General features: G+C 41.9%; 1 protein-coding gene across 1 annotated transcript in view; it reads right to left on the bottom strand.

Annotated features, from left to right (window-relative positions):
• The window catches only part of LOC118420435 (ATP-binding cassette sub-family F member 1-like), a 27868-nt gene extending 1640 nt beyond the window's left edge, over positions 1 to 26228 (bottom strand). Inside the window, 22 exon segments of the mRNA XM_035827229.1 lie at positions 898 to 962; positions 4798 to 4966; positions 5679 to 5782; positions 6229 to 6303; positions 6936 to 7113; positions 7388 to 7438; positions 8732 to 8793; positions 8956 to 8991; positions 9312 to 9400; positions 10098 to 10264; positions 10862 to 10927; positions 11033 to 11092; positions 11995 to 12157; positions 12659 to 12759; positions 19555 to 19680; positions 20066 to 20127; positions 20946 to 21081; positions 21448 to 21608; positions 22540 to 22710; positions 23565 to 23730; positions 24917 to 25161; positions 25837 to 26228. Coding sequence (XP_035683122.1) covers positions 898 to 962; positions 4798 to 4966; positions 5679 to 5782; positions 6229 to 6303; positions 6936 to 7113; positions 7388 to 7438; positions 8732 to 8793; positions 8956 to 8991; positions 9312 to 9400; positions 10098 to 10264; positions 10862 to 10927; positions 11033 to 11092; positions 11995 to 12157; positions 12659 to 12759; positions 19555 to 19680; positions 20066 to 20127; positions 20946 to 21081; positions 21448 to 21608; positions 22540 to 22710; positions 23565 to 23730; positions 24917 to 25161; positions 25837 to 26059 — 2676 coding nt within the window. The 5' untranslated portion in view covers positions 26060 to 26228.

The raw sequence follows: 26228 nt of genomic DNA, 5'->3' as shown, positions 1-26228 counted from the left end.
GAACCTTTGCAAAGTAATCATGCACATATGCATTTTGTCATGTGGGATAAAGTGTTTGATACCCCATCTACAAGAGATAACTTTGAAACCTGAAAATTGACACCATTTACATGTATGTCCAGGTTCTTGTTCATTATAACACTTAGCAGTAACAAAGGCAGTGTAGCCAGCTGGAGCCTAACCTCTGCTTGGAGATTAGACAAGACAACCAACTGGCTGGACCACACTACCATCAAGATGAGGGTGTTCAATCATTTTTCATTGCATGAAAATACTGCTACAAAACCCAATATCGCTGTCCATCACTCAGCAAGTACCTACATGCCAAACAATTCATCCAAAGGATCTTGAGATATCGCTGTGAATACACAAACACCTACAAACGCAATACGCCCAACCGAAGGTGAACACTTTCCCAGAGGTACATTGTTGTAATTTAGCCTGGGTACCATCCGGATAGTAGTTCGCTCCTATGTTTGCTTCTGCTATCCGTCTGGAGACCAGCACATTCAAACCGTTTGGTGGTAAAATCAGTTAATGAGCGAATGAAGGAATGGGTTCTAGAGCGCTGGTTCGATGACAACCGGCCCTCTCGCAAGTGACGGAGGGCGTTTCCGGTGTTGGAACACCGGTTCGAAGGAGCGCTTGAATCCATTCCATAATTCGCTCATATGTGGGGACCAATCAGCGCGTGCTTCCACTTTTTGTACGATTCCAGACGTTGAAATGGTCCGCGTTCCCAGACGGAAGCACAGTGAAGCGACTGTATATAGTGTATAGTGAATGTCAGAGCTAGAAGCGACGGTATATAGTACATAATGAACGCCGGAGCAAACTACTTTCCGGATGGTACCCAGGCTAGTTGTAATTAGCATGAATGTTGAAATTCTGCCCTACCAGGATGATGACATCTGGTGCCCGACAGGAAAGTTCAGCAAACACTACTCTGGACTTCTGGCCACCTGGAGGGACAGGAAAAACAGGCTGGGTCAAAAGAGAAAGAATTCTCCTCACTAGCAACAGGTATAAAAAAACATGATATGTCCTAACAACCAAAATATCTCTCATATTACATTATGGCCTCCTCCGGTCAATATTAACCACGGTTATATTCCCAATTGATATCAGCCCTGATTCATGTATCTCTCAAATCAGATAATTTATAAACCACAGGTGCAAAGCATCACAAATCCTTAGAAAAACATTTTTGTATGCACTTGACAGATGCAATTTACTACAAAATAAGAGTAATCCGTAGTCCACTGAGAAAGCAATACAGCTATCATGTACATTACTAGTAAATGTTGGAGTAGTGCTAACATGCACATGTAAGGGGAAAAGATACAGGAATATTGGCCATGGAAGCAGCCAACAAGTTCATAATCAAACTTCACTTAACAATGACGATGACGTTACTCGACCACCTGTCGCAATCGATGGACGCAACAAGAAACTCCCACCCAGACATTGGTTTCCTAGTGTTAGGTGACCTGAATCGCCTAGATTCCAGCCACCTTTGCCGAAACCATTCATTGCAACAGGTTGTAGACATCCCCACGCGTGGCAACGCAGTCTTAGACCAGATACTGACAAACTTGGGCGAATTTTATAGACCATCAACCACAGCACCTCCTGTCGGTAATAGTGACCACAACTGTGTTTTACTATCCGGAGAACGTAGACAGCTGCCAAACAACAAGCGAAAGAAAGTGGTGCGGCCTATGCGTGACTCCGATCTCATCGCCTTTGGATCCTGGATAACGTCACACACCTGGGATGAAGTCTTTCAGGCAACCAGCACTGAGAATAAGTGCACTACCTTCTACGAAACTTTGAACCGGGCCATTGAAAAGTTTCTTCCAACCAAAACTGTGCGCCTTCACTGTAGGGACAAACCTTGGGTAACGCCAGTCATAAAGTTGTTGATTTTCAAACGACAGCAGGCTTTCATCAAGGGGAACACATGCCTATGGAAACGCTACAGGAACAAGATAGTGCGAGAGATCTCCCTGACTAAGAAGAAGCACTACCATGACAAGATAAAACATCTTAAGTCTGCAGACCCAAAGAAATGGTATCAAAACATCAAACAAATGGCAAATATACGCAGTGACACCTCCGCCATTGAAGTTCCTGGCCTGGATCCCGCCTCAACCCTGACTGTTGCCAACGCCATCAACCAACACCTGGCTTCTGCGTCCCAGTTGTTCCCGCCGTTATCCCTGGAGGATTTACCATCGTTCCTGCCTGCCTCTGGTCCTCCCCCTCAAGTCACGGTGTGGGACATGTACCACCGGCTCCACAGAGTAAAGCTGGGCAAGGCGTCTGGGGTGGACGGCATTTCTGCGCGGTTGGTGCGAGAATTCGCCTTTGAACTCAGTCTACCCGTCAGCGACATCTTCAACTCGTCTCTCCAGGAAGGGTATGTGCCCTCAGTGTGGAAGATGGCTGATGTCGTACCTGTTCCGAAGGAGAAACCAGCACGTCTTGAAAAGCTCCGCCCGATATCCCTGACACCCATCTTCGCCAAGGTCTGCGAGGGTTTTGTCACGGATTGGTGTTTAAGCGACATACTACCAGCTATAGACCCCCATCAGTATGGATCGCTCAAGGGCAAATCCACCACGCATTATCTAACCAGCTTAATGCATCACTTGGCAAGTACAACAGACAAGCCTGGCTTCTGTAACACCCTCGTCCTGACTGACTTCACACGCGCTTTTGATCGTGTGCACCACCTGACTGCAGTCTCCAAACTCCTGGACCTAGGCGTCAGACGTTCCATCATTCCCTGGGTATGCGCCTTTCTATCGAATCGTCAACAGCGCGTGAAGTACCGACAAGTTGTGTCCGACTGGGAAACGCTTACTTGTGGCGTACCGCAAGGAACCAAGTTGGGTCCCCTGGTGTTTCTCGCGCTCATAAATGACGCATCACCGGTGAGTGAAGATTCAGCCGAGACTTGGAAGTATGTTGATGACATGTCGTTGTCGGAGGCAAGGCATGTTACACATGACTCCACGGTGCAAACTGACGTGGATAATCTCGTTCATTGGACAGAAGCCAACTACATGCAACTGAACCCCTCCAAGTGCATAGTACTGCTCATATGCTTCATGCGAAACCGTCCTCCCCCACCTGTAGTGACTGTTAAGTCAACAACACTTGAAGTCGTTGAATTCGCGAAGATCCTAGGGGTGATCTTTCAAGCTAACCTTAAGTGGGACATCCACGTCAACATGATGGTCAGCAAAGGCAGCCGCAGGCTGTACCTGTTACGGGTATTGAAGAGACATGGTCTGGACTCTAGTCTAGTGACTTGACATTAGTGTTCTGTGGATTTATAAGACCAATCTTAGAATACGCGTGTCCGGTATGGCACCCTGGAATCACTAGTGCCTAGTCTAGGGCCATAGAGAACGTACAAAAAAGAGCTTGCCGCATGATTCTAGGTTCCACCTATGTTAGTTACGACATGGCTCTAGACCAGTTGTCCCTTCCGTCTCTGTGCAACAGACGGCACGAACTCTGTACAAAGTTTGGTACCTCTTTGCTGAGCTCCTCGTCTTTCTCAAAATGGCTACCGCCAAACCGTGTGAGCCTGCATGGCAGAAACCTCAGGTCTAAACACCAGATAACACAATTCCACTGTAGAATGGCTAGGTACAGAAAGACTACACTGCCGTACCTTGTCGACTTGCTAAACAGTTCATAGTGCTAGAAGTATAACTAAGCTCAGTTGGATGTATACACAGTTATTTTAAAGATGATTATTGTTATGTTTTATAATGTTTTGACTTGTGTACCTCTATTGCTTTTCATTTTAAATGTAACATGTGTAAAGCATACTGCAATTCAGCCGAAGAAATGAAGGCTGCCACTGTATGTTATTGTTTGTCGCTCGATGCGGAAATAAACCATTCATTATTATTATTATGATCTTTATTGCATATTATCATATAGCCAGGCACCGCTGACGAATCAGAAGTATCCGTTCCACGTTGGTTATGACGCCATAACACAAAGATTCAGGCCAGGCAGGTGGGTATCGCTTCTCTGATTGGTCAGAATGAATCGAATCGAATATTTTCTGTGGAAATTTTTGGTTTCAAAGTGCAATGTGTAATCTCCTTACCAAAGAATGCACCGAAGAACAAATGTAAATTTTCAAAAATTCGACAAAGGAATTCACAGTATAGTACCAAGAGATCTATGCGTCATACAGGAGTTTGCAAGTTTGGGTAGGCTATATGATAATAACGTTAATGACCCGCCTGTTCCTCATAAAACCACCTCGTTCGCATCGCTCACATCGGTGGTTTTATTCGATGGTTGTAGCAAAGGACCAGGCGTTATGACACCATATACACCTCGGGGCGGGTCATTAACCCTTAATTCTTGCCCAACATGCCTAAATCCATTGAGTTAGATAAGTTAGTAAAGGGGTAAAGAGGTTACATTTTATAACATCTAAAATTTACAGTGACTGTCTCTTCTCTCTTTTAAAAACTTGCGTAAACATATTTACAGAGCTTTTTGTGAACATTTCGACCTTGATCTAACAGTTACCTGAGAGATCCCGTATGGGGATGGTGTGGGCATAGCTGACCAGTCCGAACCCTGATACTTTATCTAACAGTTACCTGAGAGGTCCCGTATGGGGATGGTGTGGGCATAGCTGACCAGTCCGAACCCTGATACTTTATCTAACACTCACAGTTACCTGAGAGATCTCTAATGGGGATGGTGTGGGCATAGCTGACCAGTCTGAACCCTGATACTTTATCTAACAGTTACCTGAGAGATCCCGTATGGGGATGATGTGGGCATAGCTGACCAGTCCGAACCTGCCCAGGGTTTTCCTGATACTTTATCTAACAGTTACCTGAGAGGTCCCGAGGTAGTCCGTGGGACTGATGTCAACCTCCAGCTGGTCTGCCGAGTGCTGGTTGTAGAACCCTACTTTCTATAGTACCAGAAAATACAAAGGGTTGAGGAGTTAAAGTATTTGCTGTTCCACTCCTGGTAAGGTTTGATAACAGCTTCAAACCTTGTACAAGAAAGACAATTGGCTTTAAGCCATCTGATTCAGGTTGGACAAGTTTTCTACAATTCACTTGTCCTATCCGGCAAGTACATGTACATACAAAAATTACTTGCCCAAACCAACTTTTCACTTTTCACAAAATCTAAATGACATTTTTGTTAGTATGTACATGTATTTCACTTCCAGCAATGGAATTCTTCTACAGCTAATATTGTCTCTGTTTTTCTGTGTTGACCAGAGCTTGATACCATGACTGTGCAAAGTAACTAATATCAAACTCTCACTCATGAAAAAATCTTACTTAAGTTTCCCAATCGGGTAAGTGAGGTACATGTGTGTAGGACATTATTCACTTGTCCAATCGGCACCTTCACTTGCCTGAGACAATCAGACTATAGCTACTTGACTTGTCCAACCCTGTGATTGGTCAAAGCATGACCAATCACAAGTCCCCTTTATCACATTGCCATTCACTCCGAGCAATATACAGCTGACGAGAGCAGGGAAACCTCTGTATGATGTAAGTCAGATCAGGATTCATACTTTTGTTCTAAAGTCATCTATAAAATCTGACAATTATGACTATTGTCTATGAACTTGCCCCGGGATACAATGTCATGTTTATACATACCAGTCTGTGATTCTTCCTTTGTTCCCCCTGCAGTGGTGGTATCTGCCCTGCCAGCAGTTTGAGGAAGGTACTTTTTCCCACTCCGTTTGGGCCAACTATAGACACTACAAGCAAATGAGTAAGAAAACATTATTATAGCACATCACAAAAGACAAATACTCTGATAAACAACTGTAACAATACTTAACTGTTTTTCTTTCTATTTTAGCCTTACAACGCCCTGCTATGAGAGAGAGAGAGATAAACTTATAATACCTTTTATGCACAACAATTATACACGGTACAATGTCTGGCAACAGCTATTATACAAAATAGTATTAGAATAAATCCTTCATGAAGGACAATAAGGGCTAACATAATTCCTTGATATAGTGTTATAATGGAGTAGGCTAATCATTAGTTTCGGTTTTCCTTCAGATTTTCTAATAGCAAAGCAGTTTTTTGATAAACTTATATATGATAACTACAATGAAGTAGCCACTCTTTTATGCAAAACACTGAAATCACAGAAAGACAAGTTAACATGTAGGAATCCATGCATAAATCTTACCTCTGGAGTGCATGTCTATACCAAAGTCCACATCCTTGAACAACAAGGGCTGGTTATCATAGCCAAAAGTGACCGCTATAAGACATAAAATTGCAAAACAGTTATGATGAGTTACTGCATTTGTATATCAATATACACATCAGAACAAAATCAGATATCCATGTAAATTCACTTCCAATGTTGAAAACTAATTGTTGTATTTGCATTGCATTATTTGAGATGGGTTGAGACAAACATCATCAACAAAACTTTTTTTAAACTATAGTGTCAAATTTGCAAGTTGCAACATTTCATCAGCCTGTCGATAGCATACTGAAGTGCTCTTATCTTTTACCATAAAAAGTAATGAAGACTTATCAACATCATAGCACAGGGTTCTAGTCAGCATGCATTCTTCCATTTTGATGCTGGGGACGGACAGAAATTTTGCCCATTCCGTTTCTGTGACGGACAAAAATCGGCAAGTAAAGATATTAATTGAACCAAGCTGGGTCTACCAGCAAAATTTGCTTCTCAAAATAGAAATTGAGTTTCAGAGGGTCTAGATCTCAAAATGTTCCTGGGAAAGCATGCCCCGGACCCCCCCTAAGTTCATTGCACCTTCTACAGGATTTCTAATCAAAATCCTGAGGACGGAAAAATTTCAGGCTGGCTAGAACACTGTAGCATCTTATTGTTAAGAGAGGTAGATCAGACATGTGACTTACAGTGGAGTCCCAGGATGGGAGGGTTGAGCTCTGGAGGACTGGGGAAGGTGAACTTGACTTTGTACTCCTTGGGTCTCCTCAGGAGTTCTGTCTGACTGGAGGCTGAGTCCTCCATCTCATCTGTGCGCCGCTTCCCCTTAGCCTGCTTACGGGTCAGGATCTCCTTCTGTTTCTTTTCCTGTAAGAAGTATCTTTGTGTCATACCTGGGCCGTGATAACGCTCAATACAGGTGTTCCAGACCGGGTGATAAAAAGCAGTATCACACAGGCTTCATACATGTCATTTTATCACACAGGCTTGAATAAGTCGAACATACTCTGCGCACGCTCTGTGTCATTTTCATCACGTTGTACAATGAATGGCATATCGAGAAACTATATGTATATGGCTTCATTCGGTCAAATCTAGAAACACACATTGTAGAAAATGGAAAATATCAAAGCTCACTTACAGCTTGTACTTTGCTCTTCCCTGAGGCTTTCAGCTCACGGATTTTCTTTTCCTGCAGTACAAAACATTGGCACACATACAAATCCATTAGTTAATGGTAAAGATAACATCTGGTTTAAAACCAAAACTGTATAATGGTAAACATGCCAAGTGCTAGTCAGAAAAAAAGTGAGTGTACCTGATGACAAGCAAGAAATAGTATGACAATACATGTAAATAGACAAGCAAGCTGAGGATAAACAATAGGGGTGGGTACCGGTACAGAAAATTCAGGTACAGGAACGGTCCAGGTCCAGAGGATCAGGTGCAGGCCCAGACCTGAACCTGGACTTAATTATCTGTGGAAACTTATGAATGGGCGATACTCAAAACAATGGTCATTGTTGCTACAAAGGATTCTGTTTGGTGGAATATCCGACGTCCATTGGCGTTTAAAAATCATTATTTTATTCTTCATGTAAAAACAACTGTTACACTAAATGCCTCTGTTTTATACCAAGTTTGACCGTAGAAGCTTGGTTAAAACGACTATCAACTCTCCTCTACTTTGCTCATGTTCTTTTCTTGTCCCGTAAACCCCAAAACAGGGGAACGCCTGTCGATATAATCTGTTAATTTGCGACTCGGTCCAACATCCGATCCACTGATTTTTTTAAGTCAAAAACAAGAAAAAACAATTTTGCACCAGGATACCAGTACCCACCCTTAGTCAACACAATAATTGCAAAGGTGCACGTGGTAAGATAAAGGAATAAGGCACGATCTAGACACAGTTTTTCCCGATATCAGCGAGCCTACAACCTCTCGCCGACAGCTTTTTTTCATCATTTAGATGGAACAGCTATATCGCCATTACGATATCGGGAAAATTTCTCCCGAAAGGTCCGGACCATTCGTACGATACCTTACCGATAACTTAGCAGGGGTCCCCGACAGCTTCGCGCGCGTATAGATGCTTCCAGACTTCGGGAAGGCTCATTAGCATATAACGCCATTTGGAAAATCGAGCTATATGTTTACAAAATGTATGACTGCAAGTGTCATGGGTGTCCGGCCCCCTACATTCTAGATCCCTCCCGACATTTCCACAGATATCGGTAAAAACTGTGTGTAGATTGGGCCTAAGACTGGTGCTATAGGGGAGGGGGGGCTAGGCTATTGCGAGCAAGCTAGCATGCTTTTCAACACTGCTGTGCAAGCATGACCTTGTGCCCTCAGGTGTGAAGAGACAGTGGCATCACCCAGGTGTCAGCTAGAGTAGTCTGACTCAACAGTTTCATCACAGGAAAGGTCAACACATACATTAAACATCAAGAGATGACAAGAGTAAGCAATGAAGCTTTACCTGTTTTTCATACTCTTTCATCAGTTCCTTTGCCTTCTGCTTGTACATTTTCTTGAATTGGGCTATGAGGAAAAAATCATAATTGAATATTAACATAGTAGAGTTTAACAGGAAAACGTGTCTATCTGTGTTACAAATGCACATATACTTTTCAATCAAAAAATGTTTAGCCTTTTATTCATAATCGACAATATTGAAAAATAGTAAATATGACTTGCACTTACTGTAGTTCCCTTTATAGTAAAACAGCTTGCACATATCTGTATGAGAAATCAACAGAAATTATACTTAATATTTTCTATCTAAAGTTTATAACATTATTACAGATCTTACAGGAATTTTCAATATTGAACATACCTTTAACAACATTTATAAAATGCTCTACCAACTACATGTATATATTAAACTAGAGAATCTGTCAGACTTGACAGATCAGTTGCAGTGCAGGTTTGCAGAAATTGTAACTTTTAAGTATAATAATTATCAAAATTATATACGGTAACACTAGTCCCACTGAAAAAGTACCACCTAGCAATGTAAGAGAGAACTGCAGTTTTCTATGTGACACTGCATTACATACCCAGATGGATGATGTCAGTACACACATTGTCCAGGAAACTTTGGTCGTGAGAAACCACCAAGAGGGTCTTCTTCCATCGCTGTAGGTAGCTGGTGATCAGAGAAAAGAAAGCAAGACAGTATCATCTCTACTCCTGTAGTTTAGGAAGAATCTCCTAGAGGGGGTTGTTGTACATTGGATGATGGTCACATGTGGGGATACGCCAGCCAATCCGCCATGCAAATTGATGGTGGTCGAAGGTAGTTCCGGGTATAAAACTTCAGAATTTTTTTCATGGTCAAATGGGTAAATTCCTGGTAGTTTTGAGCTAAATGTGACAAGGGGAAACCTTTGTATAGGAAACCATTGTTAAGAAGCTGTATAGTATATTGAATGACCAGTATCTGCCCATGTTAGATGGTTCCTTATAAGATTTTTGGATCCAAATCCTGATTGACATCTTTAATTAGAAGTTTCCAAGGCCAAAGATTACACACACAAAAAGTAATGAAGTCTATTTACAATGATTGAAAATATCCTATTCACTCATACAAAAGTAAAACAAAGCCAGAAAAAAGCAGCCTTATACTTTTAAAGGTGAGACAATAGAGTAACATTCTGTATCTATATAGCCGGTATAACCGCCTTTCAGCGTAACACACCAGCTTTGCAGACACGAAGCGCGGCAGCACTGAACTACCGGTACCGTCACACCTAACTTTTGCACATCTATCTGCAAGCGTTCTTCGAAACTATCCAGAGAGGATGCCCCTAAGAGAAAATGCCCCTAAGAGAAGATGTCCTTACTTGTCCAACCAGATGACAGCATTGAGATCCAGATGGTTTGTAGGTTCGTCCAATAGCAGGAGGGTTGGCTCCAGGAACAGGGCCCTGGCCAACGACACGCGCATTCTCCATCCTCCAGAAAAGTTCCTAGTGGCCCTCCCCTGCATCTCCTTAGTAAAGCCAAGACCCTGTACAACAAGGGATGGTACAGTACTGATTAGGGGCGGGTACCAGTATGGGCAACCTTACTTTTTATGTACTTGCCCAATAGGACAAGTGAACTTCGGAAAAACTTGTCCAAACCTCCGGGCCTCTTGAGATAAATAGATATTGCAATGGTTAGGAATATGCATTTACACTGTATGACTAATTGTTTCTACTATAACCAGTTTTACTATTAAAAAAGGTCCCGCAAAAATAGATTTTACAGTTATCTGTGCCTTAACTGCAAACCTCTTTAACCACATTCAGTTTTACAAAAAACAATATTACATTGAGCACACGTGTAGTAGTTCACCTTTATTCACATGGTAACCAATATCCATTGTTTTTAAAAACGAGATACTTACGGATATCTAGTCGATGGATATTGGTTTCAAATTGCAATATTTTCATAGCAATCCAGTTTGAAACACTCATCTGTCGACTTGATATCCCTAAATATTCCTATTTCTTATACAACAGATAAAGGCTACCCCATGGATAAAGGAGAACTAGCATTACATGAAGGACATACTAGTATACTAGTTGATGTAGTACATTGAAGGTGAAACACAAATACTTACAGCGAGGATCCTTCTTGCTCTAGCTTCAGCTGAGTCTGCTCCTATAGCTTTCATGTCATCATATAGCTAAACATGAGAGAGAAAACAGATTAGGACAATTGTGCCATATTGGTGCTAACTAATTGTTTTATCAAATTTTCATAGAGGAAAAGATAATCTGAACAACTGTACCTTTTTTAATTGTTCGCTAACTTCCTTTCCTGCTTCATTCTGGGCTAGTAATGTCTTTTCCTGTGGGGTAAAATAAGACAAATTTAATCACAAAGTTTAAAAGCTGAAAGGTTCTTTTAATATAAGCTGAACTGATGCAAGCTTTGACTCTTATCATATTGGTTATGCCAGAAATCTAGTAAGTTGTTACTATAATACCATACAATAACACCTTCCCTTTTACAAAGTGAATCGAAAATATGACATTGTATACTAGATGTAATTATCTGTTGGTCCAGTAATAAAATATGCCAAAAAGAAGTTACTCAGGCAACCTCCCCTTTTTGCATATTAATTCATAGTAAGGATAAACCTGTTCTTTAACTACATTCTTTTATACATCAATTCACAGCTAGGATATAAAAAAAATTCTCTAACAAGATTTCTCCAGTATCACTGATGAAAACAACTTAGGCCACACCAATTTTATTTGTTTTTTCTCGGATTTTTTCAGAAAAAAATTGGGTCGGTCGGACAAAAAAATTTTTTAAAAAACTTTTCAAAAAGTCGGGGGTAGGAGAGATTGGACAGGGAAGCCTAAACTTTCAACATTTAGGGGGTCCCTGGTAGCAAAGTCCAAAGTTTGAAGAAAAATGATAAACTTACTGTCCAAATAAGCCGTGTACAGCTACTGGAATTTGAGACCCATAGTTAATTTGAGAAAAGGGAGGCATTAAAAATTTTGTCAACACGAGGTGTGGCCATCAGTTTGAAAAGTTTTGTTTTTTTCCAAATCGGAAAAATTAGGGTCGGGAAATCCGAGAAACAACAAATAAAATTGGTCTGGCCTTATGTTGTCTGAACCGTCTGACTGTAGTGTCCAAAATCATATCCAGTTGCTTGAGTAACTGATTTTTGGCGTAGATGTAATCATCATCTCAGAAGTTTTCAATATGTTGAATAACTGAAAATACACAGCATACCAGTTCCAACAGTTCCAGTCTCTTTGTGTCGGACTTGAGAACAGCGTCGACTGCGGACGTGTCGTCAGCGACCACCTCCTGTTCGCAGTACAGCACGTCGATGTTTGGCGGGATGGCCAGCGCTCGCGTGGAGATGTGTCTCAGTACAGTGGTCTTACCATGGCTGGGTGAAATACAATGTCATGTACATGTACATTTATATCAGTATTGTTAACACATAAAAGTTAAGTTAAACCCTTCCCGCGCCAAGATGGCGCATAGGTGGTGCCCATCTCTGTTTCATTAGCCCTGGGCCACACACAACGCAATCACTACAGCAGGGGGCTAGAGGTTAACACATAAGGCCACACCAATTTGACTTGTTTGCCACACAGCCCCGGACATAATTTTTTACAGGTTCATTGTACTGGAGAAATTCCCCTAGCTCTCTTTGACAAGCACAATGAACAGTGGACCACGGCTTAACGTCCCGTCCGAAGGACTACAACCCTTTCCAGTAGCATGCATGTCGGGTGAGCGATACAGCCGGAATCACACTCACAGCTTCTAGTTCCAGAGGCAGGGCCGCTAACCACTGGACTACGTGTACGCTACCTGGTAAATTTTAGTTCATAAACGTTGGTACATAAAAAACATTTTGAAAAGTTTGTTCAGTGCCACCCACCCGTTGGGCCCGACCAGCCCATATCTTCTCCCTGCAGTGATGTGCAGCTGTGCATTCTCAAACAGGACCTTACCCTTGGCTGAGATGGAGAAGTTGTCAATCTAAGAAAAACAGGAAGGCAAAGGATACATGTCAATTCATGTGAATACATGCATAAGGAAAACCATGTAAAAAAACTTAGGTATTGAAAAAACAAGGGAAGGGTCAATAGAAACTTTTGCTTATATACAGATATCACAATTAGAGCTGTGTACCAGTACACTGTACAATCAATTAGGTACAGGTCCAAAATACTGGAACCCTGGTGTACCGGTACTGGACCTGTAATAATCTATGCAAGCCAAGCAGGATAACAGGTCAAAGGATGGCCACTTATAAAAGATAAAATTACTGTGAAATTACCATGATAGCAGTCTCTGAGCCCCAGTGAGGGAAAAAAATTGTAAGGGTCAAATTTTTGTTGCATCATGTGTCTACCACAATTGGTTCAAATCAATCCTTACTGAAGATCAACTTTTGGCTCGTTCTCATTTAAATGTCGAAATGCTGTCGCCTGACTTTACGCCTTGATATGGAGCAAATTATAGACAACATCACTGGTTCCTGGTTGCATCAGGTGTCTACCACAATCAAACATATTTCATCGGTTCAAACATGCTTCTATCCTAAAAATAAAACTTAGTTACAAGCTCTCAAATTCTTAAACAAGTACCATGACAGACATTTTTATTATCTTTCTAACACTTAGATGTCAAGAACATGTTGTATACTAGTATACTTTGACATCTTTTCATACAAAGTACTGGGAGGTCTTGAGAACATTTTCCTTACGCCATTCACAAAAGTACGGGAGTCTGCAGGTAAAAACAAGAAGGGGAGTAACCCACAACTCTCAAACCCAAGTTCGCGCCAAGCTCTAAAAATGGACCTTCCAAAAGAGCCAGAAACAAGTGCAAATCTCCCCAGTACTGACTACGAGAACATGTACACAACGCTGGTGGACGATCTGAACGAGCTGAAGACCCTGGTTTTCAGCAACAAGGTTACTATGGACAAACAAGGAAAACTAATCGCTAGTCTACAAGCCAATCTTCAGAATAGGAAAGTCGCGACAAATTGAGAACCTTGGCTCTGAACTTCAACATCAACGTGAAATCACGAAGAACCTCACTGACACGCTAGCTTCTCAGAAAGCCGACCATGACGCTTTGCAAGCTCAAGTTCTCATCCTGACGAACAAAGCTCAAACATCCAACTCTCCGACAATACCAGCAGAGAAGACAGCTCAGACGGATGACTCCAGAATGACGAACAAAGCTCAACCATCCGACAACCCGACAAGACCAGCAGAGAAGACAGCTCAGAAGGATGAGTCCAGAATAAATCGTCTGTACTCTGAAATCGTTACGGAAGGTCGACCACAAAACCCAATCACCGATGCTGTCCCAAACACCCAGACATCGGCTCCCGCCCCCGCTCAAACTAATGGAAACACAACAGCGTCAACTCCAACCGAAAACGATCAAGGTGCAACGACGCAAGTAAGAATCTTTGCGGATTCCCTGTGGAATGATGTCGATCCCGAGAAAATGTACAAACACAAAAGAGCAAGCATCTCAAAAACCACTACACTACCAAGAGCCGCCGAAAGGATTATCGCGTCCCCAGATCCCAACACCGAGCTTGTCATCATCCATGTCGCATCTAATGATTTGGACAATACTAAAAGCAGACCAGACAGCGTTGCCACATGTGTAGAACAAACACACAAAGTTATCGAGTCTACCAGAAAGTGTTTTCCAAACGCAAAGATCGGGATGTCGCAGGTCCTACCGCGAGGAACGAATATGAACTCCAAGCTCAATAGGAACATAGCTTCATACAACGACGCCATTGAAAGGTCCTGTCTGGCGGAAAACGATCTCATTTATATCCGACATAGACTGCTGTCAGAAGATCGATCGCTATACAAGCCTGACGGGATCCATATCAAACCCGACACAGGCGTCAGGCTTTTGGTAGCTGATGTCAAACGTACACTTCGGCACCAACGGGAAGCTCCAGCTGCAAAACGGACAGACAGACAAGACAGAAACCCGACATCACAACACAGGAATCCAGGAAGAAACGGTGCATCAGTGTCGTACCGCACACAATCCGACCGACACCAGCCATTGGGACCCCGGCAGGAACCTCCAAGGAAGCCCGTGCAGCCTGACAGACGACCTTCGCCAGGGCCCCTGCGGATGCCTCAGAGGAACCCGCCACTGCTGTTTCCCTGGAACCAGGTACCCCCATCACCTCCACAGTGGAACCACAAGACTGGACCGTCGTTTGCTGAGACTGGAGACAAGCGTCAAACTGTGGAGACTCTTATGAACATGTTGACAGACTTCCTGAGACACTAAACTGAAGACATGCCGGTTCGCTAGAAGGATAACGACCAGTTTTGTCCAAGTGACTACCCAGGTGACAAAATTACCTTATAATTACACATACAAATATTTCTGTACAATCTACCATGAAAGGGGAAACCCGCATGTAATGTAAGTTTTAAGTACATATTTACCTTAGCTTGTATTGATTAACTCTGCACACAAAGTAGCCAAGCTCTCAGTGTTAGAATATCTGTTATTATCGTCCAATTGTCAAACTCAATATGTCAGCGCAAAAGGTAGCCCTGAAGTTTTGTTCATGGAATGTTCAGGGTGGGCTTAAGCGGAAAAGCCAGGACGACGATTTTGTTAGCTGTTTAGAAGATTATGATTTCGTGTGTATGCAAGAAACTTGGCTTAAGCCCAAGGAAAACTTTAGATTAGATTCTTTTAGTTATTTTAGAAGCGATAGGAATGTAGTGAAAAGGAGCTCAGGCGGGGTAATGATAATGTTCCGAAACCATCTTGCAAAAGGCCTTTCAAAACTTCCAACAAAACATCCTGATATCTTATGGTGTAGATTAGATAAAACCTTTTTCGGCCTAGAACGTGATCTGTTTGTAGGGTGCCTATACTTTTCCCCCGAAAATTCATCATCTATTGATACAAACAGCAACTTGCCCTTTGAAATGATACAAGATGATATATCAAAATTCTCTAATCAGGGGAACATAATGTTATTAGGTGATCTTAACGCAAGAACAGCATCTCTACAGGAGACTACAATTCAAGATGACTGCCTAAATCACGATTTTATAGATTTCAAAGATGACCTACGGTATAGATCAAGCTGCGACAAAGGTGTAAACAAATACGGCAAGCAATTAATTGAGCTCTGTTCATCTGCTAATCTAACAATCCTAAACGGTAGAGTCGCAGGAGACCTGTCCGGAAAGCTTACCTGCCATAAATATAACGGCTCTAGTCTGGTGGACTATTGTATTGTTAGCTCGGAATTCTTTCCAAAAGTTAGATACTTCAAAGTGGACGATCCCTCCATATTCTCCGATCACTGTTTAATAACATGCTCAATCTCTACGAATTATTCACCCTATACAAAAGAAACAAAACCTTTTTCGCATCCACTGCCAACAAAATATGTTTGGGACGACAATTCTAAAGACAAATTTACAGAGGCATTACAAGCTCCCTCAACTCTAACAGATTTACAGAAATTCATGGATAAATCCTTCCCGACTGTAGAAGGCGCCGTGAAAGAATTCGAAGACATTATCATACATGTTGCCGACAAGTCATTACGGAAGATTGTCTACAAAAAGAAAAAGAAAAGGAAAAACAAAAACAAACCATGGTTCAACCAGTCATGTGCTGCTCTCAAACGGAAAGTCAATCGTTTAGCTACAGAATTTTCTAAATGTCCCTGGAAACTTGATCTTCGCCATGCTTATTTTAACAACCTTAAAATTTACAAGAAAAAGATTAAAAAAGAAAGACAGCTCTTCAAAGAAAGGCAATGGAACAATCTTTATAAACTTAGTAAATCAGACCCACAAAAATTCTGGAGAGAAATGAAAATTCAAAACCAGGATGGAAATGATAAACAAGATGTAAATAATAACATAAGTCCTGAAGAGTGGAAAACTCACTTCAAAAATCTGAACGATCTTGTAAAAAGTAATGAAGCCGACACAGATTTCCATCAACATATCGGTCAGAAAGAACCAGATCTGCTTCAGACAACGGGAAGTGATAGCGAAGTTGACATAGAAAATAAGGAACATACCAAAACTATTATCAAGATCCTTGCAAATAAAACGGGAAATCCCTTGGACTACGACATTTTAGAAAACGAAATCATAGCCGGACTACATAAACTAAAGGGCCGTAAAGCATGTGGCACAGACTCCATCACCAACGAAATGCTAAAATGTGGCACAAACCAACTTGTCATGCCACTGAAGAAACTGTTCAATCTCGCCATCCAGTCCGGTACATTTCCCAATCAATGGAGTCAAAACATTCTCGTCCCCATACACAAAAGTGGCAATACATCCAACCCGTCAAACTATAGAGGGATCGCAATTTCTAGTTGCGTTGGGAAACTGTTCACTCTCATATTAAGTAACCGTCTGCAGCACTTTCTGGAAGATAACAATATATTGACTCCTTTTCAATCCGGATTTAGACAAAATTTCCGGACAAGTGACAACATCTTCGTGCTTAAAACCATCATCGATAAACAGTTGTCTCAACCTGGTGGCAAGTTATACGCATGCTTTGTTGATTTCAAGAAAGCGTTCGATTCTGTCTGGAGAGATGGCTTGTGCTACAAACTGTTATCATCAGGCATAGGTGGACAGTTCTTCAAAATCATACAATCCATATATTCCAACGTTAAATATTGTGTTAAAACTCCTGGTGGCCTGTCAGACTACTTTAAATCAACATGCGGCGTACGCCAAGGGTGTAATCTAAGCCCCCTTCTATTTAACCTTTTTATAAATGACCTCCCATCCGAGTTGTCTTCATCATTATGTGACCCTGTCACGCTCGAGAACACCCCAATTAACAGTCTCCTATGGGCAGATGACCTAGTCCTCTTCTCAAAGTCAGAAAGTGGTCTCCAAGAGTGCCTAAAAAGACTGGACAGATTTTGCTCACTGTGGAAGCTAGCAATCAATAGAGACAAAACTAAAGTGATGATATTTTCAAAAACTGGACGAACAGGTTACAAAAACTCAAATTTCCAGTCACAAGGACAGCCCTTAAACGTTACAAACTTCTATACATATCTGGGGGTAGATATAACACCCTCCGGATCATTTCAGCGTGCAACAAAACAACTGAGAATAAAAGCCCTCCGGGCTTCTTTCAAACTTAGATCCCTCCTTCTGTCAAACTACAACCCATCCATTCCTCTAGCCCTTGATTTATTTAATAGTCTAGTCAAACCAATTCTGCTTTATTGTAGTGAGATACTGGGAACAACAGTTCAATCACGGGATCTCATCCTTAATGGAATAACGGAATATCCAAATGAAAACATAAGACAAATAACATCCAACATTATATCTCCGATACTAGGATCGGATGTTAATATCCGTAAAGCTACTCGTGTCGGAAAAAAATCCGACCCACCATGTAACCGCCCGGTTTTGATTCGATTCAGCAAGTACAACGATAAGTTACAGATAATATACCATTCCAATACATTAGTTAAACAAAACATTACGGTAACTCAACCTCCGATTTCTTACGAGGTTTCCGACCTAGAATATGTTCTTCTAAACTTCTGCAAGATACTTCTCCGCGTCCCCAAAAGTTCAGTTAACGCTGCCGTAAGGGGAGAATTAGGTATGTTCCCGCTATACATAGATACACAGACTCAACTGGTTAAATATTGGATAAGATTGAACAGTCTTTCGAATGACAGAATCGTGAAAAAAGCATATAATGAAGCTGTAAGACTAGAACAAGACTGGGTTATACATGTACGAGATACACTCTGTAGACATGGGTTCCAAAATATTTGGCTGAACCCCAACGTAAGCGCCAACCACTTTGGAAACATGTTCAAGGAGCGCCTTAAAGACGAGTTTCTATCCAGCTGGCGACAAAAAATCAAAAGTTTCAGTAAACTCGAAACATATTCAAAAATAAAATCTGAATTCCATATTGAGAAATACTTGCTTTCGGTCCATAACAAATCCTTCGTAGCCAATACAACAAAACTAAGAATTGCTGCACACCGGCTAGAAATTGAAAAGGGCCGTCACAATAAAGTCCCAGCGAGCCAGAGACTATGTCCAACATGCAAAGAAGGCGTAGAAGATGAATACCATTTCATGATAGAATGTCCAACTTACATAGAAGAAAGAGCTAAATTAATGCAGACGATAAGGCACAAATCATTACCTAAGACAAACAGAGAGCTATTTCATGTACTTATGTCATGTCCCGACACTGTTTCCGTTTACGTAGGCCAATACATATACACATCAATGCAGAAAAGGAACCTCATGATATCAACTTGATTATGTATACATTGTCATTGTAATGTACATACTAGATGATAAGATCCTCGATGTGTATCCTCTCAATCATATTGTTTGTAAAAAATACAGCCTGAATGTGATATGTTTTCATGTTATTAGCAATAGAACATTGCATAACCTTTATCTATTGTTACTTTGTTAGATTGATTCCACTACTAGCATATTGCTAGTTGTCTGTACAATGTAACCCTACCTAAGTTTGCCATACATTGTACCTGTTTACAAATGTTGTGCAATAAACTTTGACTTGACTTGACTTGACTACATAAGCCTATATGAAAATATATTGGGTGCACCCTGTGCACCCACAGAAAATAATTGGGCGCACAGCTCCAATTTTAGGTGCACCCAGTATTTCGAGCCCTGCAAATACTCTGTACACAGAATCAAGAGGAGTTGATTGTACATACAACCTACATACAAATAAGTGTACATGTTTGTTTACCTTGATATCTTGTACATTCTCCAGAATGGCTCCCTTGGCAGTAGTCTGCTGTTGTGACAGAGTGAACTGACCCAGGTCGGCGGACTCTCGCTCTAACATCTCCTCGTATTTCTTCTCAAATTGTTGCTATGTAAACAAAAAGTAAGTAAACAAAAACAAAGAATACAAATACAAACATTTCCACATGATACTGTAAATGCATTTAAGTTTGGGGAAATTTACTTTCGCGGTAGTGGGAAAATTGAGTGTTTTCGGTGGTTTTAAGTTTGTGGTAGCGCCAAAAACTGTAGTCTCATACTATAATGGAAAAAAGTTTGTGAAGTGAAGTGGCCACTGCAAAACTGCTAACATTTGGCTACCGCAAACAATTCTGTATTTACAATACAAGCATTCTGTAAGGTGCATACAGACAATACTAAAGTAGAACAAGTAATTTTGCTTATCTTATATAGGTTCATGTAAGTGTAAGTGAAAATACAGTGTGAGAACTAATCAAAAAACTTTCACTCACTTTTTTCATCATTTTTTTTCGATCTTTTCTGCTCAGCTTCTGTAGGTCTTCCTGTTTCTCTTCTAGAAAACAAATTGATAAAAGTTATCATCACAAACTTGACATATTGCAAATCTACCAAATCATAATTTTTAGTAGCAGCAGTAGTAGTAGTACATGTAGCAGGCTTTTAGCTAGGATCTTATAATACTAATAGGGAGTCCAAATCTATTGGTGAGTAGCGGTAAGTGACTATTGTAGGGGGGTCTGGGGGCATCCACCTTCCATGGTGCAGAGTTTTTGATGATTTCAAGTTAAAAAAGTGCATTCTTACGTATCGCAAGAGGCAGAAATACTGTTCCAGAGGTCACAGTAGAAGACTGTGACCACAGATGACCTGGTAGCATCCCTGGTCAATCAGAATTTCATGCTTGTCAGACGATTTTCTCTGTAGTGTAAGGGCGTCCAGGGGCATCAAATTTCTTGTTATTCTAAGAAAAGTGCGTCCAGATGACGCGTTGACGCATGCCTGGCTAAAAGCCTGACATGTAGTAGTAGTAGTAGTAGCAGAAGAATAAAGCAGTATGATACTACATGTATCCTTAGACATCAGAAAATCCCCTACACCAGTGAAAACACAGCATAAAGGCCCAAATCACAGCATAGCCATAGGGGATACAAATCACAGCATAGGGGCCTCTACGCTCAAGTAGTACTAAAACTGTGTGAAATTTCATTGTAGTGCGACTGAGCAATAAAAAGTTACATTCTGTATAGAATACTTCAAGCCTGGGCTGCCTTAAACCAACCGAGATATTGAAAATCACGAACCCCCCATAAAAACCAGCCCCGTTTGAAGACTGCAACAGAGGACTAAGTAGACTAACATTCCCAGACGTACCTTCAGGCTCCTGGTGACCCTCCTCCCCTAACATGTCATATACCTCTTCTTCTTCTTCTTCTTCAGGTGGAGGACTGTCTGTCTTTCCTTTCTTCTTGGTGTCTTTCTTTTCTTCTGTTTTCTCTTCTTCAGAAGGCTGAGGAGGTACATCAACTTTGACAATCAATACACCTTTCTCACGCGATGGCTGATAGATCGAAAACGAGTTCAACGAGGCAAACAAAACTTTAAAGACTGTCAATCATAATTAGCAGTTCAACCAATGATAGCCTGCCAATTAGGAAAGCAACCAATTAGAGAATGGCTGCATGTCCGTCAAATATTTGCATTATCATATTTTTATTTTGCATCTCTTAAGGGACTATGGGATCAGTTTACACTACTCTAAATTGCTACATCTTTCAATGCATAACACTGGTTATAATATTTATTATTTGTCATGCTGTAGACATGGCATCAAATTGAAGTTACAGAATAGAAACAAATTAAGACTACAATGTACCTTGTCTAGAAAATCTGTTCCACCTTCCTCGTCCAACCAAGAGAACTTGTCTTTTTTCTTCTTCTTCTTTTCTTTTTTCTCTTTTTTCCCTGCTTTTTTCTCTGCCTCTGGTTCAGTTGGTTCAGGGTTGTTTTGTGTGCCCTGTGTTGTGTCACCTCCTCCTGGAAAAAAAAGAGAGTTTTGTCTTTAGTTCCAAAGTTAGAATTCAAAAGGAAAGCATCAGAGAAGATCTAATTTTTGGCTTGTCTGCCAGTGTCTTTGTTTCTGTGATTGACACTACAGTCAAACCTGTCCATAGCGGCCACTCAAGGGACTGAAGAAATGTGGCAACTACAGACAGGTGGCCACTATAGAGAAAATGCTGATAAATTGACCATGAGCAATAAGTTACACATGATTTCAGAACCCACTAAATCTTTCTCACCAAGTAACATTGTCTCATTCATCTCAAAATTCAACTGACCCTGCCAAAGTCAAATCTACCGAATGATTAATATTGCCATATCAGGGCTCGAAATACCACCTGCATAATTATGCAGGTTAGTGCAGGTAAAATTGAAGCTGTGCAGGTATTTCTGGTGTCTACCTGCACCTAACCTGCACTGGTCCATGGTTCATGTACTGAGTTTTATACATAAATATCCTATGATGTAGGTGTGTATGTATTGTTTTTTAGCTGCATTGATAAAGTAGGAAAAAAAAATTGCAATGCATGGTTCCTGAACAATGTTCAGTAGATTTATAATTCGTAAGTTCAGAGTGCACGTTGTGCAGGTAAAACTTGTCTGGTGCAGGTAATTTTCAGTGTTACCTGCACCACTGCAGGTATGCAGAAAAACGTATTTCAAGCCCTGCATATGCAATGTTGGTAAATTTGCCAACATACTGGAAAGCGGGGAAAAAAGACTTTTCACAGTGGTTTTCAGTTTGCGGTAGCACCACGCACTGTAGTCTCTTACTACCATGGAAAATGTTCGCGGTGGTTTTAAATTCGCGGTGAAGCAGTCACCGTGAAAACCGTGAATATTAAACCACTGCGAAAGTTTCTGCATTTACGGTATTTCAAGCTGGAATAGAGAAGTGAAGTTACACCTGTGGTCTCTGTAGTCTCAGGTTCCTCCTCTTCAGGAGACTTTGACTCATCCTCCTTCTTTTCCTCCTTCTTCTTGGGTTCTTCTTTAACAGTTTCCTCTTCTTTTTCCTCTTCCCCTTCCTCTTCCTCATCTGGTGAGTCTTCTACCATGAGAGCAGAGAAAGCAGAACCTGCAAAAAAAGTCCATAGAGCTGATTTCAACTTTCAACTTTTGTCTTTGATTTCTTTACCACACAACTGTACATTTAAATAAAGTATGCCAAACTGTCTTGTTTCCTTCAACAACCAAACTCTTTTTTTACTTTAGGCCATGTTGATTTTATTACGGATGACATTTGCGCGCGTATCAATTTTCTGTTGTTTCCAAAAATTTAATAAAAAAGGATTTCAGCTATATTGTAAATTGTACAAAGCAGTTGCAAAATGAGCAAATTCATGCCATGGATTGCAAAAAAAATATCAGAAAACATATACAAATGCCAACATCAATTCACAGGTGAAGAAGATGTAAGATCATGTGGCGCAATCGGCAGCGCTTTGGGCTCAGGCCCAAGAGATCCTGGGTTCGAAACCTGCCGTGTCACCGATCTTGTGCCCTTGGGAAAGGCACTTAACAGGACTTTCCTCACTTTACTCAGGTGAAAATTTGGACCTAGCTTCGGCTAGGATCGGCCAACGGATAGGACGTTAAATGGAGGTCCTGTGACACACCCCATGCACATTAAAGAAACCATCACACCTTTCGAAAAAGAGTACGGGCATGCCCCGGGGTGTGATGGTGCAAAATCCGTCGGTCTGGAGTTGGTGATTTGGTCTGGAAAACCTCCGTCTCGCATCAGCCATACAGCGATTTACATCATTCACCAGGAAGGGAGACCTGGTGCACCCCCGTCTTGTAATTAGCCAGCGAAAGAGTATCTTACCTCGTAAGGGGCGGTATACATGTAAACCTGTCATGTGTAAGCATGTCGACCGATAATGATGATTATCATGATGTAATTTAAGCAAACAATTTGGAAGCTACCTGATGTTGCTGATGGTTGATCATCTTCATCCTCCTCCTCTTCATCACTGACACCCAGGGAGGAGAACTTGTTCAGGGGCATGTCATCATCATCATCATCACTGTCATTGTCCTTCCCTCTGCCTTTTTTCTTTCCTCTGTTCTTCTTCTCTTTCTTTTTTGTAGGCTGAAACAATGAAACATTCCATTAAGACAGAATCCAAAACAACAAACACAAGGCAGCAAAGGCAGTGGCATGACCAATTATCACATTTTTTAAAGTTTCATATGCAACATTTCAAAATGAATGGAAAAAGTAGTCTATGTTCCTCTCCAAGCAGATGTAGGATTGGCCTCCATATTTTACATATGCATGTCTTTTGCAATGGTCCACACCACTTTTTTGGGGTAAAGTGGTAAAAATAAGGACCATTAGAAAAACGTAGAAAATGCCACAAGAACATGTGCAAAGCACTCAGATGCTTGAAGATTGGAGCTATCATTCTATGTTATCTATGATACAACATGCATATATAACTTAATCACCTGTCCAGTCTGTTCCTCCCCCTGGTCCATGCCCTGTTCTATCCTCACCTGTCCAGTCTGTTCCTCCCCCTGGTCCATGCCCTGTTCTATCCTCACCTGTCCAGTCTGTTCCTCCCCCTGGTCCATGCCCTGTTCTATCCTCACCTGTCCAGTCTGTTCCTCCCCCTGGCCCTGGTCCATGCCCTGTTCTATCCTCACCTGTCCAGTCTGTTCCTCCCCCTGGTCCATGCCCTGCTCTATCCTCACCTGTCCAGTCTGTTCCTCCCCCTGCTCCATGCCCTGTTCTATCCTCACCTGTCCAGTCTGTTCCTCCCCCTGGTCCATGCCCTGCTCTATCCTCACCTGTCCAGTCTGTTCCTCCCCCTGGTCCATACCCTGTTCTATCCTCACCTGTCCAGTCTGTTCCTCCCCCTGGTCCATACCCTATTCTATCCTCACCTGTCCAGTCTGTTCCTCCCCCTGGTCCATACCCTATTCTATCCTCACCTGTCCAGTCTGTTCCTCCCCCTGGTCCATGCCCTGTTCTATTCTCACCTGTCCAGTCTGTTCCTCCCCCTGGTCCATACCCTATTCTATCCTCACCTGCCCAATCTGTTTCTCCCCCTGGTCCATGCCCTGTTCTGTTCTATCCTCACCTGCCCAATCTGTTCCTCCCCCTGGCCCATGCCCTGTTCTATCCTCACCTGTCCAGTCTGTTCCTCCCCCTGGTCCATGCCCTGTTCTATCCTCACCTGTCCAGTCTGTTCCTCCCCCTGGTCCATGCCCTATTCTATCCTCACCTGCCCAGTCTGTTCCTCCCCCTGGTCCATGCCCTGTTCTATCCTCACCTGCCCAGTCTGTTCCTCCCCCTGGTCCATGCCCTGTTCTATCCTCACCTGCCCAGTCTGTTCCTGCCCCTGTTCTATCCTCAGCTGTCCAGTCTGTTCCTCCCCCTGGTCCATGCCCTGTTCTATCCTCAGCTGGTTTAGGTCCTCCTCCAGTCCAGGGCTGGGGCTGCGGTTCCGCCCCTTCTTCCCTCTCCCCTTTTTTCCACCCTTGCCAGACGACTCCGACTCCTGGGTGGCAACTGAGTCTGCAAAATTCATCACGTAACAAGTTACATTACTTTTTTTAATCAAATTCACAAAACAAAAATGTCCCATTCTATCATTCTAATGGGCTCACAAACAGAATTAAAATTTGAAAAAAAATGACTTGAATGGACCGAGGAGAGAGAAGTGTGCTCTGTCCACGCTCTGTCTGACTCGGGTGACGCTTAGAAGTTAGAACCGAGTGATCCCACCAAGCGAGCGGGGGCCTACCGTATCCAATCACAAATAGGATGGCCCAGGATGGACCATTGTTTCACAATTGTTACAATACATGTAGGTACAAGGTCTGGGCAAAGACACGGTTTCTTGATGCTTGTCCCTTCTTCCTTGTTTTGTCAAAATTAGAGGTAACGTAACGTTACCAGAATATTTTCTAATTGTCCAGTGTAACATCTTTTGACCCCCTCCCCATCTTTATTTTGTATTAAAAAGACCCAATTTTATTAGTTTAATAGCCATAACTATATAAACATAACTGTATTAATATGAAAATACAGTAATTCATAAATTCTAGAAAAAATTATGATGTGCTTAATAATTATTATCATCATCATGAATTTTTCTAGAACAGTCCACAAAATTATATTTTCGTAAGGATTAAATTTCACGTATAATTTTACTCGATAAGCACATAAATTTGTTTAAAATGGCAATACCTGATGGACTTGACCGTCTATCTCGTCCCTTCTTGCCTTTGTTCCCTTTCCCCTTTCCGGAATCTACATCAGCGCGATCCGGAACGGAATCCTCTTCGTTCATTTTAGCCTTGCCTTTCTGTTTCGCCCTCCCACCTTTCTTCTTCTCCGAAATATCATCGTCTTTTTGGTCGTTGTTCAGCCTGTCTTCAACTATATCGAGGTTCTGCTTTTTTCTCGGCATTGTTCTTCACCCGTGAGATTCTAACCAGTTCAAAATGTGGTCTATTTTGGGCCAAATTGCACCAGATTGTGGCGGCGTCTGGAAAACAACGTGATCGGCGGTAGCCCGGCAAAACTGTGCGGGATTGCACAATTTCCGGAAGTGACGTCACCTGGCGGGCTTCGTGAAT

The sequence above is a fragment of the Branchiostoma floridae genome, chromosome 8 (genome assembly GCF_000003815.2).
Source record: "Branchiostoma floridae strain S238N-H82 chromosome 8, Bfl_VNyyK, whole genome shotgun sequence".
NCBI classification, from domain to species: domain Eukaryota; kingdom Metazoa; phylum Chordata; class Leptocardii; order Amphioxiformes; family Branchiostomatidae; genus Branchiostoma; species Branchiostoma floridae.
Note: the sequence above shows the minus strand (reverse complement) of the source record. Positions and strands in the feature narration are given on the sequence as shown.